This window comes from Pelecanus crispus, chromosome 5, assembly GCF_030463565.1.
Source record: "Pelecanus crispus isolate bPelCri1 chromosome 5, bPelCri1.pri, whole genome shotgun sequence".
Lineage (NCBI taxonomy): Eukaryota > Metazoa > Chordata > Aves > Pelecaniformes > Pelecanidae > Pelecanus > Pelecanus crispus.
The window spans coordinates 69,237,185-69,255,139 of record NC_134647.1 but is presented as its reverse complement, the minus strand read 5'-3'; the positions used below and the strand labels follow the sequence as shown (position 1 = coordinate 69,255,139).

The following is a 17,955-nucleotide window of genomic DNA, read 5'->3' as shown; positions in this document are numbered from 1 at the left end:
CAAATTCACTGAGAAATGAAACTCTGATGAGCCACCTGAACTTTGCTCATAGTTTAAGCAAAAAAGTTTCCTAAATAATATTTAAAAAAAAAAATTAAATAACCCTGCAAATGAAATGTTGCATTTGTGTTTGAAAGGCTCCTTTTGCTTTCCCTCTGAAGGAAATAGACTGGAACTGGTTCATCTCAGGTTGATCACTGGGGAGGGGTGGGAAACAGAGAGATGGAGGAAAAAAAAAAGATTTCCATTTCAGACCAACTCTGACCAAACATGTCTTCTGATTTTTCATTTTAGCCACCACAGCAAATAAATTCATTCTTCACACATAAGGCAGCTGGAAACTACCAGCTTTTCAAAGCTCCCTAGAAATGGGACAAAGCTGAAAATAATTTTTCCCCCCAAGAATAGCTTTATTTTACTGACAGTGACTTTTAATAGTGCCAGGATTTGTTGCTTTACTAGCTAGAAGCATTCTCCTACACCCGACTTTCTTGTCATGTTTAAGGACCTCTTTATTCTTGAAAAAAACCCTTTCTTCTGAGACAAAGCAGCCTGCATGCTTTCTCCATCATCTAGAAGGAAAATTGTCTTGCTATTTGGGGTAGAAAACAGAGGAAAGACCAGGACGGCTGTAAAGCTCCTTTCTTTACTTTCCATCATCACTCTGATACAGCAGGGCTTAGGAACCTTGGTCACAGGCACAGTGCTAGCTGCTGCACAAACAGAATAAAGACAAATTCTGTGCCAAACAATTAGCAATTTAAGAAAATGTTTTCCATGCAATTGGATTCCACTCCATATATAAAGACCTTATCTATTAACCTATCTTCCTTACATCTAAACCTTTCTGTACAGGTATTACTAGTAGCCAGAAGATAAAAAGTTGAATTAAGATGTACTGGGTGAACCAAGAGTTAAATTAAAGGATCTCTTATCCTATACATGATGTAGTCAGGAGTAAGAATCCTCTTGCTTTATTAGCAAGCTTTTCACACTAACAGAAAGAAAAAAAAATAGCAAAACTTCAGGGAATTAAAGATCCAAATGCCATCTTTAATGGGAGGTAAAAAGAAAGGAAAAATACCAGGAATTCCATACCAAAAAAATAATCATCTATAAAATCTCCTCTTATTTTTTTGATAGTGATTTTTTCCTACCCATTTCCATCTTTGTTCAGCAGTTTTTCTTAGGTGCCACGTTCAATAATCCTTCTGTGCTTTGATGTCAAACATTCAATAGCTGTCTGCCTCCCTCCCACTCCTCTTCTCCATATTTGCTGCAATCCATCTCCTCTGATTAGCTAAGATTTCACCTTCAAGAACACCTCTGCTTCTCTGAGTAAGCCTGAGTCTGTGCATGTGTGTTTACATAATATTTGCAAATATTATCCCCCCTCCTGCTCTGCACGCTACATAGCAACCCCTGCCGGAGTTCTGGATTAAACATCAATGCCATTCAGTAATTCAATTTGGGGAGCCTGCTGTTTTGAATCCAGCTCAGGACATCATGAGAGCAGCTCGATTGAATTTAGGCCCTGCTTTCAGAATTATTCCATATTTAATCTGAACTGAACTTGATTTCACTTGCACTCGCCACTCTGATGCTTCCTGCAACAAAAGACACAAATGTTCCCTGATCTCATGCAGTGGGGGTGGTGTTTGCTTACTTCTCTCTTATTTTGTTTTGCCACTGGATTAAGCCACGTCAGAGCTTCTGGCATCTTGCACAACCCCACAGTGGAAGAGAGTCAGTACCTCAGCAAGTGGCCGTTCTGGCATCACCTTTCTCCACTCACCGGATTGTTGTACATCTCAATGATGAGCTGTTTCACTCCGTGCAGTGTGGGATGAGCCCAAGGAGATGGATTTGCCCAGTGCCGGTTTAAATCAAACCCCATCAGGGAGCACCTGCATACACAAAAAAACAACACACACAAAAGACATACATAGGCTGCAGCCAATTCTGGCTTCAGCTGCAGAATTAGGGCTATATTCTGCATCTTATTTATTTAGACAAGTTATTCTCATTGGAAAAGACAAAAGCAAATCCTCCCCTGAGGACAAGGAAAGCCTGCAGCAATGGCCACCTTTAGAAGTAATGTGAACAGCAGAGTATCGACCGATACATGTTTGGTCATTCAGCCTTTTTCCCCTCCACAACACATATGCTCACTCTATCCTTTGCCTTTTTCCAGCTTGCCACACTAGCACTGGAAGAGCCTGCTTGGCCTTTGAGGTTCCCTTCTCTTCAATGCTCTAGCTGGGGATCTATAGCTATGAGGATGATTCATAAACTGCATCACCAGGCCTTTACTTTGCCCTCAGTCAGGCCTTGACTCAGCAAAGCTGTTAAGAGCATTGAAATCAATGGCCATTAAGTATGTGCTTAAGGGATTTAAAGCATGAATGTAACTGTTCCACTAACCTAGGGCCTCAGTCTCTTCCCCTCCTGCAACTGCCTACACAAAAGTCAGCCAAACAAGACACTAAGCTAAAATACTTATTGGCCATAAAACCTCGTGGGCGTTGAAGCATGTATACCACCTTGGCTTCTCCTTCTTGCCCTGACTCATATCCCTCTCAGTACATTGTCTTGAGTTTGATTCTGCTGCTCCCAGTCCCACGGAGTAATATCCCATTCTTTGTGAAGTCCCATTGAAACTTAATGGGCTGTTGGCAGAGTGAACACAGAACGAATTAAAAAGCTTCAAGTGGCACAAATAAGAAGGGGAAATCATGTCCCTTGCCTACTGCAGAGATCACCTAGACAATCTGTGGCCACTGATATAAGCAGGGAGAGAAGTCCCTTCTGTCATCTCAAGCTGAGCTTGGGACCAGTGGACCTTGGGTAGATCTTGCTCAGGAATTCTGTGAAAGACCACACAAATAATAAAAGCCCAGGCAGAGGTGCAACTTCCTCTATATTTAAAACAAACAAACAAAGAAATCAACCTCACTGCTAAGTGTTAAAGCTTCTTGAGAAAAGAAGAGCTTTCACTGATCCCTGGTCTATTATGAGAATGTCTGTTCAGCCTTAGTCTTTTAAACACACCTATGCAAACAATAGAGATTTACTCCAGTAGCACTACCCTTCAACAAAAATTCTAAGAAACTGATGACTGAAAAACATAACTTTAACTGGCAAAAAGAAAGGAAATGCCTCACTTATCTGACAGTTGAAACAAATGACTGCATACGTCAAACCCAAATAAAAACTAAGACAGAGAGGTGAAATGCTGAGAAAAGTGAGGGGATGAAACCAGAGGATTAAATTCATTTCCAAAAATGATGAATGAATATTTTCCTATGAACCAAAAAATACAAAGTTAACAGGACATTATTCTGTAAAAACTCTTATGGGAAGCTAAGCAGGCAGGAGCTGCCTTGCTCCTTAGCCTTAGACAACTCAACCATCAGGCTGTCTGGGAGTTCAAACACCCAGCTGCCAGCTCTGCAACTCCATCACTGCTGACTTGGTGTACAGACAAGCCAAATGGCTCACTGTGGTGGAGAAAGCCACCACCTTGTCTTGGTGGTCACTTGTCTGCTTGTCTAGAGAACAGGTGGATTTCTTCTCGGATCACTCCAACAGCTACAATTCCACAGACAACTCTGAAAGTTGTCTCCATCCCACTATAAAGCAAAACACATTATATACAGTTTATCTCTCTCTCTTTTTTTTTGTCTTCATGTAAACTCTCTCCACTCAGTTCTACTAAATCCTATCTTCTTTTGAACTCACCGACATTAATATAAAATCAGAAGTACTCCCAGAGACATAAGTGGAATTACACTGGGATAAAACTGGTATAAAAGCAGAATCACAGGAATGAGATTTTCATTTAACAAATGCAGAAACTGTGGAGATCATCATGACTCTTACTGTATTTTGGCACTATTCCCAAGAAAACAGCATGCTCACTCTACAGGACAACTTAGGAGCTCAGCACTTGAAACCATATCCCCTTATATGGTTAATGTGTCCTACTTACATTTTGGTTTAAGAATATTTAAAACTAATAACACTACAGAAAACAAGTCTATTTTGATTCTATTATGTTCACCTCCAAAGCACATTGAAGTGGCTGAGCTACAGAGCACCAAAAGCAAATTTTATATTTAAACATGGATTGTCAATATTAAATTTGGGGTTTGGGACTTTTTACATAACTTTATATAAGTCATCCTTATGGGGAACAGATATCTAATTTATGTAAGATACTGAGGCATTGCAATTTGCAATATTTGAATTTGCCATGAATGTCTGGTTAGTGCCGAATCTCATAGTTCATTTCAAGCAACAAGACCAGTTGAAAATAGTTGTCTTTACTTGAGAAAACTTTATGAACAGAAGGAATCAATGCTTGACAAACTAGTTATTCATTTGGGAAGCTCCTCTGAGCTCTATTTAATAGGAACCCAAATTAATTTCCAAATATCATTTAGCTAGTCTTTGATGTGGTATATCACATCTTTATCAATGTAACAACAATTAATTAAATTTCTGATGCAGGCATTGCTACTTCTTTCTAGTCCGGGAACAGTGTAAAATTTTCTTTTTTCCCCCTGTTTTTAAGTCTTTTTTGTTTCCTTTTTGCCTAAAGACAAATTTGTATCTACCACATTCTTTCTTTATTCATCTGTTGCAAACTTGTGGTCTCTCTAAGGAAACATCAAGTTGTGTTCCTTGGTACTTCAGATTTGATTATTGAGTCTATTACATGTAGAACTGTCTCCCAAAGCTCACGTATATCAGGACATGACCAAAACATACGGTAAGAGTCTCCCACAATGCTATTACAGATCCTGCATTCATTATATTCTCTTGCTCCCAGATGATGTGATCTCCCCTGTGGCTAATACCTCCAATGCAAGAACTTGAACAGGGTAACTTAAAAATTGCATCTTGCACTGCTTTTTAATTCCCCCTACCAATCTTAAACCAGCTCATTTCTAGTACACATTGCTTACTACTTCCATTGCTTAACTGTTTACCTGCTGCTTCAAGCACTGGGTAGGCAAAGTAGAAATGTAGGTATACTCTGGAAACAGCAGTTCTACAATGGGAAACAACTGTGTTCCAATATAATACAGGATCTTTCAATATTTAAGACCAGCTCTCTTACTCAGACTGTAAGTGTTGCCATTGGCTTCAGTATGGTTCCCTACATGACTATAAGTGTTCACCAGATTTAGAAAGGGCCTCCAGATCTGTCCTGTACAGATTAGGTTTATTTAGTGCAGTAAATAAACTAATGTGTTCAGTACAAAATTAACAAGGGGAAAAAACCCTAAATTATATCAAAGAACTCTTTGAGGATGATCTTCGAAAGGAGATATGGAGGAGAGCAAAACAGGAGACATTACAGACTCCAAGAGGTGCAAGGGAAGACAAAAGCAGCTTCAAAATTAGTGAGGGTTGGATCAGGTGAACATTTGCAGAGTAAGGGCACTGGAGAATACTCCATTCCATGAGGTTTAATGGCCACGCCCATGAATGCTTTTATAAATGCGGCAGGTAATATTGACATGGAACCAGATAAGAATGACATGCTGGCACAGGCTCTCACAGGTTAGAAAAAAGTATAATCAGAAGCAGGTGAGCTTTCTACAGCAAGCAAAGTAGCAACTGCTACTATTACCTGATTGTGGTCTTCATTCATACTGTGAAAACCTGGGTTGTGTGTCACATAGTCCTTGCCACCAGAAAAAATGACATGTATGTAATCTAAAACGTTTAAGCTGTTAACAATTGTTTGAATTTTGGATTATGCTTCTCAGGGTTTGCTAGACAGACAGATCACATACTATGTTTCTGCTTTGGGATTGAATGTACATGAAAACCAGGTTCTGTGATTATACTTGTTGAATTAGAATTTGTGTTTCACAAATGTTCTCCTGCCTTTTTCTAAAATTTCTGTTTTCTTTAAGTAGATAAATTTATTACAGTGTTTATAAATTTACATAAACACAGTGAAAATTCAGTCAAAGCAAACGAGTTTCAAAATTGAAATGGAAACTGAAACATTTCGCAGTATTCATCCCTCCCTACTTGGGAGACAGCCAGATCTCAAGAGGTTACCAGCTCAGCTCAGTAAAACCAAAGAAGTTCAGACCAGCATTCAGCTTGCTGGGAAATTATCTGGACAGAACCTCCTTGCCTCTGGGGGCTTAACTCATCACTGGTTTTAAGGCTTTCTTATGCAGCTACTTTAATGAAAACATCCTTGCCCCTTCTAAAACTGAGGAAGGTTTAGTACCATGCTTATGCTGGGCTTATTTTTAGGGCTGCTTCCTATTCTTTCAAGTTCCTCTTCTTTCTGGAATCTCCAAGTTATAGAAACCTCCAGGAACTCTGCCTTCTTTTCACTTCAGTTCTCCCTCCCCTGTTCGTTTTTCCTACTATGTGAGTCTAAGTCTCTCACTAACAGACCCATTTCCACAAGGTGAGATATGGAGAATAATGGAGGAAAGGAGTTAAAGAAATCCTTTTTCATGGCATATGATTTATTACAAAGAGAACTCTACACTCTTCCCTTCAGCTTTGTAAGGTCGCGTTGGTTCATTGGATCAGTACCAGGTGAATCTCCAGATAATACTGCACACAAAGCCAGGGAGTTCAAATCCACAAATGGCACTTCCAACAGGGTTAGGATTTGAAATTGAAAAGGTGTGTGTGGAAGGGGGTGGGGTGTGGGGGGGGTGCACTCACTTTTTTTTCCTCAGGCTTATTGCAATAAGAGTGGAGACAGAGGGTAATTGGTCTCTATTGTTGCACTTCTTCGAAGCAAGAGTTATAGCAAGAAACTGCTGTGAGACTGCAGCCTGCAATATCATGCAGGAAGAGTAGGTGTGCAGTATGAGAGAGTGAATACAAGAGGAACACGTGGAAGACTTGCTTCTTTTAATAAATATATCATTTTAAACCTGTTATATTCACGACATTTTACAAATCAACTCTACACCTGCCATTGTTGAAGTCAGAGTCTTCATTAGTGTGCATTTCAGTGTTTGGGTACTTGGGGTTTGTGATTTATGCATTTGCCTATTATTCATTAAAGAGGATTCATTCAAGCCCACATGTTCTAAGGCAATTAGGTAGCAAGACATCCTAACACTCCAGCTACAGAGAATTTCCCCTCCCAACTCTCTCTCCCCCTCCCCAGCTTTCTGCATTTTTAATTTAGAGCTCTGGAAACCTTCACAAAGGCTATTTAACATAACCACTGCAGTGTGCTCCAGGCAGAACACAAGTGGCCATACAGAGCAGAACAGCATTAGCTCCCAGAGACCACATGGTGGAGTAGATGTTTACAGAATGAGCACTGCATGGTGTACTGACATAATTTTAAATAGTACATGACGGTTAAAGATGTGTTTCTCCATTTTCTGTGTAAACAATGTTAAATAAGAATAAACACAAAGGGATATTTTCTTCTTCTGATGAATACATGCATTTCTCACAGCTGGTAATAGGCGTTACGGACATACGCACCAAGGAGAACACGCATCCCCACCTCACATGGGCAGACTCCCTTCTCTGATCTTCAGGATATATCTCAATTCCAGTATTTAACTCTCCCTACACACCTCAGGTCCTCAGTAATGCCAGAAGGATGCCTGGGCATGCTGGAAATAAAAACCAATCCCGCAACTGGGAGAATCACACCCGGTGAGTGTGCCTGGGAGGTAAGACGATCCCTTCACCAGCACAGCACTCATCTGCTGCTGCATATTTTCCTGCATAGTGCCCAGTCCAATTTTCAGTTTTTCAAGGGACAGGGTTTCCAGTGCATCCCCTGGGAGGGAACACACAGTTTAGCAAAGTTCTCCCATAGGAAGCCCACATCTGGCCCCACGTGTGGATCTCTCTGAACGAATGCTCTGCAGGAGCAGGTCTTGTCTGTCCTGCCCCTGGAAGGTACTCTTGGCACTCCCACTCCCAGCTGCGTGCTGAGTCACACTAGCACATCAATCTTGCGCAACCAGATGCTTTAACCAAGTTACTGAGAACACCTACAGTTCTTCCATTTTAAAGCCTGATTCATTGTTTGGCCTTTTCAAAACCAAACATATCATTGAGTTAATGAGAAGAACACAGCAGACAGTGGGTTTTTTACAACTTTTGGATCCCAAAAAAATTCCACTGCAGGCATTGACCCTTCAGAAATTTCACATACATAATCCATAATGCAGTACTATATGAACTTTCTTTCCTGATGTAGTCCAAAAGCCACCTACAACTCATGGATCACAAGCTGTAAACCACTGGGAAAGAGAATTTTAACTTCACATGTGCTTAATTGACTGGACTCCCACCTCTGTGAGTGCTGTCAACAGGTCAAGCTCCTCTAGGCCCTCCTGCCCAGTCTGCCTGACACTTCCACACAATGCCCTAATCCTGTCTCCTTACAAACCTCTCCCTTCATACAGACAGAACTTCTTTAAACTATTTGCATTTTTTTTTGTCATTCTACATTTCTGGAGGTGGAAGCTGGGTGGATATAAGGTAAACTCATCACAGTGGTTCACAGAAAACAGCTAATATACATGTAAGCATTTCTGGAGACACGGCTCAGCTTGAATTACACTTTTGTTCCCACTTCTGCCCCTCCTCAGACTATGCAACTAATCTGATACAAAACACACCTCACAATTATTAGTGAATGCTCCAGCTGCTGTAGAACAACATTCGCCCACATTACAACATATATTTCTTATACTTCTTGGCAGATGAAACTGGCAGTCTTGCTTAACCTACTCACCTTCAGGCAAGAGGAAAGGAGCATCATGTTCCCTGTAGACCGGCATTATATGAACACCCCCAAAAGATGGTTCAGCTCTTACTATCAGACCTATTATACACAAGAAAGCTGCAGTCAAAGGAGCCAACCTTAATGTCACAAAGTTGAGCTCTTAGAAGTTCAGATATGCCACAGCCGCACAGATATATACAACCTTCATTCAACCCTGTGTATGTCATTATTACGACACAGCCTTTAACTACAGGAGTGCAGGGTGTTTTTCCACAGGGTTCTTGCCTTATTCTGTGCACAAGATCAACACTGTTTATTAATGAATGGATTATTTTGGCTTTTTCTTATTGTTCAATATGCAGCCCTAGGCTCCTGCTTACTGCATGGTACTCAAAGCCTGCTCTGAGGACAGAGCTATTCAGTTCCTCATGGCTTTTCTAAAGTGCTTAGCACTGCAGGAGACAACTGCTTTATAAACACTGATGGACTAATTTTCCCAACAGCACTTGTACAAGAGGGGACCACATTGTCCCCAATTCATAAAAGAGCAACTGGGACAAAAAGTGACTTATATAAGAGACACCTGCTAATTTGAGCCACTGTATCTGAGAGGCCAAGGACAGGATTTTTGTTTAAGAGAACTTAGATTTATATAGCATGTTAAATGTTTGGCGTCTAACTTACTCTGATTTGAGCTGAGGCTGACTGTAGTCAAGGCTTCTCCAGATCTGACCCCAAAATGGCAATGTGAGTGGATAGAATATTAGAAACATCCAAGTTTGTGGAATTAGGACAGTTAGAGGTTACTATAAAATGGCAAGACATTACTGGATCGTGAATGGGTTTTGGGTGTTTTTCAGTTATACCTTAATTCAGCTATTTTGCTTGGCTTTGGATCCCAATACTGCTGCATTCAACTGTGTCTGAGAAGCTGTTCTCAGGTGGTTAGGGTTAGCACTGTACCTGATACTGCCTTTACTTTCCTGAATAGGATTAAATTACTCTGCTACATTACAGGCTACCAGACTATTTGCATCCAGAACATCACTTATGTAAAGGCAGTGGTGCTGCACACACATTCTCAATAGGTCATGCCAAAACTCAGCCAGAAGTCGTGAATCCCCATCATCACAAAGACCTTTTCCTCTTTGATATCCTGGAGCGAGTGTTTGACTTGATACGAAAACTGTCAAGAAGGTGTGCACTAGTCTGTTGAGAGAACAAACAGAAAAGCAACACAGGACTGGCAAATTGCTGGCTGAATACTAACTAGCAAGGCTTAACTGCCCAGCACCACAGAGCATGATTACTGGCTTCCTTTTATAACTATGTTTGTTAACAGGCTCTAACACACTTAGGTATTTCTCACTCCCATACACAGCCAGAATATTGACTGTGTTCCTGCATAGACTTGCCATGTCTGTAACTTGTTCAGCTTGCAAACAACTTTTTAGATACATAAGTATCCATCTATTTTGGGTTGGTGGGAGAGAAGGCCCCTTTTATTGTCTTTGCACAGCATTACTCAACCCATACACATTGCCTGCAAGCAGCCTACCCCTGCTTCATTAGTTAGCATGTATAATTTTCACCAAAAGTTAGAGTCAGGGATATGTCCATTAGCCAGGCACTCCAATACAAAGTCCCTTTACCACTACTAAGTGAAAAATTTACAGTTGTATGGAAAGTCCTGAACAAAATCCCAGGTCTCATAATATTACAGGAAAGGGGAAAATGACCCAGTGGTTGACTTGGGGTGACAACATGAGACTGTTAACACCTCTTATGCAACCTAGGGAAAAACTGCAACACCTCAGTTCTTCTCTTATAAAAATAATTATATTATCAACCCTCCATGATGTTTTAAGAGGCAATACATGAAGGATTATGAAATACTTTGGTGCTACAGTGACCGGGATATATTAGGCTCTACAGATGGAGATTAAGTGACTTATGGAATTGCAGAAATGTTTTCTGACAGACCCTGAATTTTGGTAAGGTTCACTTCCAGCAAGATTGCACTTCTTCACACTTAACAAACACTTCTGAAATGCCTGTAAGAGGAATAAAATATCCCAGTCCATTTTATGAGACAAATTCTCTGAGGGTTTGGGTGGAGAAGGGTGACTGTATAGGGTTGTTTTGTTATAGCAGAGAACATTTTCTCTTGTTTCTTCTACCCCCAACCCCCTGTAACTATTTTCCTCTCAGATGTGTCTCTGTTCTCAGTTTAATTTTCAAGGTCATCTGGCCCACTGGGTGTCTTACATATTGCTGTCTAATTAAAGAGAGAAGATTAACCTTATTCTATTAGATTGTTTTAGTACCTGCCAGCTGACTACTCTGCATTAGCAAAGGGACAATGTGGCCAAGTCAGTTAAAAAAAAAACAAACACCAAAACCCAAACAAAAAACACAACAAAAAACCAGACCATTTCATCTTTGGGAAGTCCACCAGAATCTCTGAGCATGATGCAGATGTTCTTCCCATAATCACTGCTATGATAAAATAACAAACATTTCATAGCAGAAATAATACTAGTGTCTTGTTTGTCACATAACACTTCAGAAGATGGCAGGCAAGCTATAAAGCCCTGATCTGTCTCTGATTGCAATCAACAAAAAGCCCAGATGCTTTCAAAGGGAGTTACATCAGGCTCAGATCTTTTCCAATCACTTGTTAATTTAAGAGGCAGAGTTTTACCATCTGAGCTTCACTGCATGGTATTGCCTCAGTCCAAACAACACAGAGAAGGAGGAACTATTTGACAGCATGGTGGTCTCTATTCCATTACCAATTTCTACCTCAAATCACTCAGGCTTTATATTTTCCACCAATCATATCAGTTAAGCATGCTATATGCCATAGAAGGCAAGCTACATAGGAAAGATATATTTCTCATCATACTCCATGACATCTCCTCTTACTAACTCAAAACAATGTATGAGGGGATTTGGTGCCATCACATGAGATATGGGTCAGTTGTCTGATACGGATGCTTGTCTGATGCAGAAGAATGGGAATGTAAAGCACTCAAACTGTAACTTCTATCAATCACTGCAATGCACCAGCAGAATGTGATTTGATATCAAGCCAAGCTGAAACTACACATTTTGATTCTGGAGCACTGAAACATCTCATTGCAATGAATAATGGTACAATGAAAGATTAGTTTGAGAATCCTGATGAGAATGTTAAAACTGAAAAAAATGTAAACCTTCAGGGATTCAGAGCATTTTCCTTTTTTTGTTATTATCCCTCAAAAATAGGCACTTGGGGGTAAAAATGGTCAGAAGAGCAATTTTTATCTACCAGTTAATAGGAAATTTTATTATTATACCCTTTTCTGTGATGTAGAAGAATACAACAATTACTGAAGCCATGTAACAGTTGAGGAGGTGAGGATGAAACACCATGCCAAACTATATCTTCAGGTAACAGTTACACAGGCAGACCAAGAAAGAGTTCAGGTGGAAGCTGATCTTAGCATTCTTCTTACCCCACTCCATACGTTTCGCTTACTTAATCAAAAAAGCAGCTGTGTTGCCTAAATATTAATGAATTAAAGTTTTCTTGCCAGTCCAGTTACCTGAATTAAACCTGTGATGCAAAACTGATCTTACTTTCTTATGTAATCCTTTGAGACATCATCGGATGTGAAATTATGACATGCCACTGGACATGACTTTATACATCTCTTCTCATCCTTAGATACTTCACTTTCAAACTTAACTGTAGAAGACCGAGAGCTCCATAATTGTCAAAGACAAGAGTACACCCTTCAGTCTAACTGTATGTCTCTGGCATTCTGGTCTACATTATTTTTCTAGTGACTCCTTTCAATCAGCCAGAAATTACTGATGAATATTAAAACAGTAAGATACACAGGTACATTAAAATCATGTAAGCAAACTGAAACAAAAGACCTCAACCATATATTGGTTCACTGGCAACCTTGTCCATTGTCACCCAAAAACTAAAGTGAATAGGTAGAGCACAAGCTCATATTACTTTAGCCAAGTTTTATAGAGAAAATTATATTTACTCCAGTAGCACCTCTGAGAAATTCTTACATCTGACACTGTCAGCACCACAAGTGCAAGAGTAAGCCTGTGTCATCTTCTGCTGAGATGGTGAATGTTATACCTGTTCTCTTAAGCACATTACATGTGAAATGAAAGATGCCATGGCAGTGGAAGGAAATTCAGTGCAAGGTCATCTTGTGTTTAAAAAGTACAAATGCTCATGTGCTTGCGCATGCTGCAGCACTCAATACCTTTTGCTTTTCCGTGCTAGTTGTTGTCAGAGTTCCATTTCCTCACCACATCTGCACTAGAGCAACAGAATTGCTACTTTTCAGTCTGCCTTCTTAAGAAAAAAAGAATAACCATGATCATGCACAAAAGTGTGGTTTTGCCTGTGTGTCCTTCTCTCCCTGTACTCCCATCTGACTTTTAAACCCGCTGGCCAATTTTTACTCAATTTCACAGAAAAGAACATAATGGTAAAGAGGCTTACATGTACATATAAAAAGCATGTCTGCATGGATGCATAAGGGAAAAAGGTCAGGCTTAGGGAGGGAGATGCACTTAAAGCTCTTTTGTAAATTCAGCCAGGCCTGAGCTCTGCTTTTCATCTGGCTCCCTGTGCACCTCTAAATGGATGAGAGATGAAGTACAAGGCAGTGCCATGAGAAGCAGTCCCAACAGACAATGAGCAATGTACAGATGTCAGAGAAATTGGAAGTTTGAGAGGAGTTTTTGGTGAGTTTTTGGCTTTTTGCTTGAAAGAGTTGCCAGCAGATATGCCTGGCACTAGAAATAACTCCCTCCTGTCCCAGGATTCAGACTCCACACAGGAGAATGCTGCACTCATTTCAACCAAGGCTGTTACTTCAAGAAGGTTAAGCTCTACCACATCCAACTGAAACCAGGACGGAATTTAGAGATCACAGCACATAACATCTTAAATCCTATCCTATAGCACTGGAGGTGGAAGACTTACCATTTGACTTGTCTCCTTTTAGTTAAAGGAAACAAGACTCATTAGGTCATGCTGTTTGTGCCTGTGCCTGTGTTACATTTCAGTAACTTCTGGGTCAACTGGCGAACTTCAATCAAATTTGACAATAACTTCAAAGATTTTCAGTTCCTGTAAGTTCTACAAATACAGGCAGCTAGGCAGAAGAGAAAGAGGGATATCCTATGAACATCTCCACTGAAAAGATTATATAATGAGGTCAATTTTTATTAGGCAACAGAGAATCCATATGGGGAGGAAAAACCTTTCACATGATGATTTTTTATCCATGGAGATTTTTACAACTTGACTGTAAAAAGCCATAAGTAACCAACATAACACCGAAGTTAGCCCTGCTTTGGGAAGGGACCTAGACTGAAGACCTTCAGAGGTCTACATTAATCTCTTTTTCCTATAATTAGATGAAAGCCTCAAATATAGAGAAAGTTTCAGTCACTGCTCATACCTCAGTAGACACCAGAGAACCCAGCTGTGGGACAGCAGACTTCACAGGCTCATGGAATGACTTATTTTTCTTTATGCACATTTGCAGCCTCCCACAGTTCAGCACCCTTGAGATAAAATCCTATAGCAAAAATGTACAATGAATGAGAACATATATGAGTGGGAAGTGGAAGAGCAAACAGATTTCAATTTCAAGCTTTCATGGCTTAGCATAAACAAACATGAAACAATTCATCCTCAGAATATAGAGGTGGGAGGGGGCTATCGACAGTGTCCTCTAGACACACAGGGAGACTGAGAACTAGGGAGCCTGGAGCGAGGAGAACATTTCAAAAACTGTTTAAAGCCTTAGGAAAGTTAGAAACAAAGATGAAGCTTGCCAGATTCATTCACTGGGGCTGTAACAACAATCCTCTTCATACACTGCTACCCCCCCGATTGTCAAAAATAGGCCAGCTCTGTCAAATGTTGCTTTCTCCTTAACAAAGAAGACCTTTTAAAATCTCAGTTAAAATTTGGAATGTGTGAACAGATTTTGGAAAAATAAGAAAAGTCTAATAACTTTCTAGAGAAAACCACAGAAATAGCTTCTAAAGAACTCACAGAGAGGTAAGTTTATTTATGAGCCTGCAAAGTCTATTTGAATTTTGTATTTTCCCCTCCTTTATTTTTCATAAATTCATCCTCTGCCAACATCCAAGCTGACATGGGACTAAAACTCAAAATACTCATCGAAGTTGGGGTCCCATTTCTACACCTTTTAGTTGACAGATGGTGATCTTGTAGTGATTATGAAGTGATTAGGGAGATGGCTTGCTTCTGTTACAGATTCTTGTAGACATTCATTTGAGCAGTAAATGGACAAAGAACGAAAGTTCATCTTCCCAGCTGATTTGCCCATTAGCTTGCTGTTTGCCATAGTAGTAAAAGCAACAATTAACCGTGTAGATTGTTGCTCACTGCTTTAGCACCTGCAGTGCCTCCCGTGGTAAGTCTGTTTCAAAGCATCACTGACAAAAACAAGTAACACTAGTTCAGACTACACTGCTAAACCTCTAAAACCACTGCTTCTGATATGATGAAGCAAAGTGCCAGTCCTTGTTCATTCCAATTCATCCCACAATGTCATCTTCCTGATGGGGTTCTGGAATCAGTCCCTTCGGCTATACTGTGCCCTGAGAAGTACTTCATTATTTGGCAGGCAAGACAGAAAACTATTCAACAATCCTGATATCTGGTTTGTTCAAGACTAGGATCTGCGTGGTGTGGCTTCCACTGTGGACCAGTTTAGTTCTTTGATTTTGGTAGTTAGTGCTCACACCTTTGAGTATTTCAGAAGCTGATTCTTGTTCTTGCCGCCTGACAAAAAATTGTTTGTAAGGCTCATGAAATGGGATTACTGAAGGCAGGTAGAGAAAAGCGCAATTCACTACCTTCAAAATCAAACATTCTTCTACAATGTGGTACTCCTAACTGAAACTCACATGGCAGAATTAATAAAAAAACCAAACTTTGACAGCAGTGAGATGGGTTGCACCTTGACCATGCATGTGCTTGAAAGAGAAGATGGAGGTAAGCAAATATGAGGCTTACAAAATTAAGTACCTCACCTGTAATGGAAGCACATGGAAAGAATAATTTCATGGCCAGGAAAAGAGGAGACGAAAATGACTTTCTCCACTTTAAAAGAAAATTTATTGAAGCCCGGAAGACAAGAACAGAAGCAAAGAAAAACCCAAAACAAAACGGCCCAGAAGAGCTCTGAAAATCCAATCTCTCCCATCAGCCTCTGGAAAATGGATAACCTATGCATGGTATGATTGAATTTCTCTGCTTCATCACCCTAGTGGTAGCATCTTGTATGAAACTCTGGTTTATGAATTGAGTTTTGAGAGGGACTTGAGAGAAGCAGGAGTTATACCAATCTAATCAGGATGTGACAAACACATGCATCAAAATGCTACATCATCAAGATCCAGATGCCACTTAATTCCAGAAAGATTTTGAAGTTGAGAAAGCAGTTTTGGCAACAGGATTAGAAATTATGAGAAGGAAGATGAAAATACAGGTGGAGGAAGATAACACAATTTTTTTTCAAAACATCCTTTCAAAAATTAGGCCATGTTCCTACATGGTTTCTGACTAACCTCTTATAGAAACCTATGTTTTGTTCAAATGAAGGACACAGGTGCCTTCTTCCATTGAATAAATCTATTTTCTGAATATATGATAATAATGGAATGAAAGATACATGAACCAAGATAAATAACACCATAGTAAAACCCAGAAAGCCCATAGGATAAAACACCGCACAACATTCTGAGCAAAACATCCCAACAAAGCAGGTTAAATACCAAAATAACATGCTAATGTCATTGCCACACGGCAAAGAAAGAAACATGCTAATGGCACTGCCACGCAGGAAAGAAAGCAAGATTCATGAGATTGCTTTGTAATGGCTCCTAAACAAAAGTAGTGCACAGAAATAGTCCACGATTATCAATAACATGAGACCAAATCAGAAAGCATGTGCATTTAAGAGAGATGACATCAAATGGTTCCTTCAAAAGAAAAAGAACATCACAATCACTTTGTATTTCCCTGGTCTCAGCTTGCATTTCCTATCTAAATACTGAAGATAGCTTCACAGGGTAAGTACAGATTAGCAAAATATTCAAGGTGATTGAATGGATTAGTATTATTGTTTAGCACAATGCAAGGTGATAGGAAAATCCACAGAAAAGAAAGATCTGATATCTGGACAGCCACTTGAAATTATGCAGCTCACATGCTGGATTTTTACATTTTTTGTAACATCATCAAGTGTTACAGTAGATGCCTGAAAACAATTCCAACTAAAGAGTGACATTTAAAGCTGGGGATCTTGAGCAAAAGTTGGAACAAAAATTCCTAGGTAAACTGCTACCTTGTTTGTCACACAAATAGAAAATCCATATGTTAGTGCCAGAGGCAAAAATAACATGTTCTAACACACTACACATTACAAAAAATCTGAAGAAACATTTGTCTGTTGGGGGGGGGGGGGGGGGGGGAAGAAAAAAAGAATTTAAATGCATCTAGAGAAGTCCGAATTGTCTTTAGAGGAATTCATCCTGCATTAAATACCAGTCAGGTAGAAAGCATAAATGCATGGTGTCCTCACCATTCTGGCTATTGTAATCATGTCCAGCAGCTTACTCTCTGTTTTCCCCACCCTCATAAAGATCCATGCTTTAGTTACAGGTTTACTGATGTGTTGTGTTCCCCTTAGGTCACAAGAATGCAATACCTTACCAAATAGATAGACTGTTTCATGGCATGCCATGGCTATTTGCTTTATTTCTAGGTATCCAACATTAATAGAGTGAAGCTCAGGTCAAACTATGAACAATTCCACATAACCTGTAATTTTGGATGGAGATTTTGCATTCAGACATTATAATTCTACACAGTTTTCTTGGTTTCCAGAACCAAAGACATTGTACTTTAAAAGGTAAATCAAATCCCCTAAAACTCAGACTTCTACAGTTTGCTTTTCACTGAGGTTCTTGGAGCATTTCACAAACATTAATGAAATGTCTTCCAGTGCTTCAGTGAGGCAGGTGCATAGTATTAGTCTCACTTTGCGACTAAGAAGACTGAGAAACAGAGGGAGATTGAGTGAATCATCCAAGATCATTCTGGACTTGTCTGACAGAGTCATAAATAGAAATCA

General features: G+C 39.8%; 1 protein-coding gene across 1 annotated transcript in view; it reads right to left on the bottom strand.

Annotated features, from left to right (window-relative positions):
• The window catches only part of AGBL4 (AGBL carboxypeptidase 4), a 970,183-nt gene that overhangs the window by 147,123 nt on the left and 805,105 nt on the right, over positions 1–17,955 (bottom strand). The window contains exon 10 of the mRNA XM_075711223.1: positions 1,796–1,907. Within this exon, the coding sequence (XP_075567338.1) occupies positions 1,796–1,907 (112 nt within the window). The remainder of the gene's footprint in view (positions 1–1,795; positions 1,908–17,955) is intronic.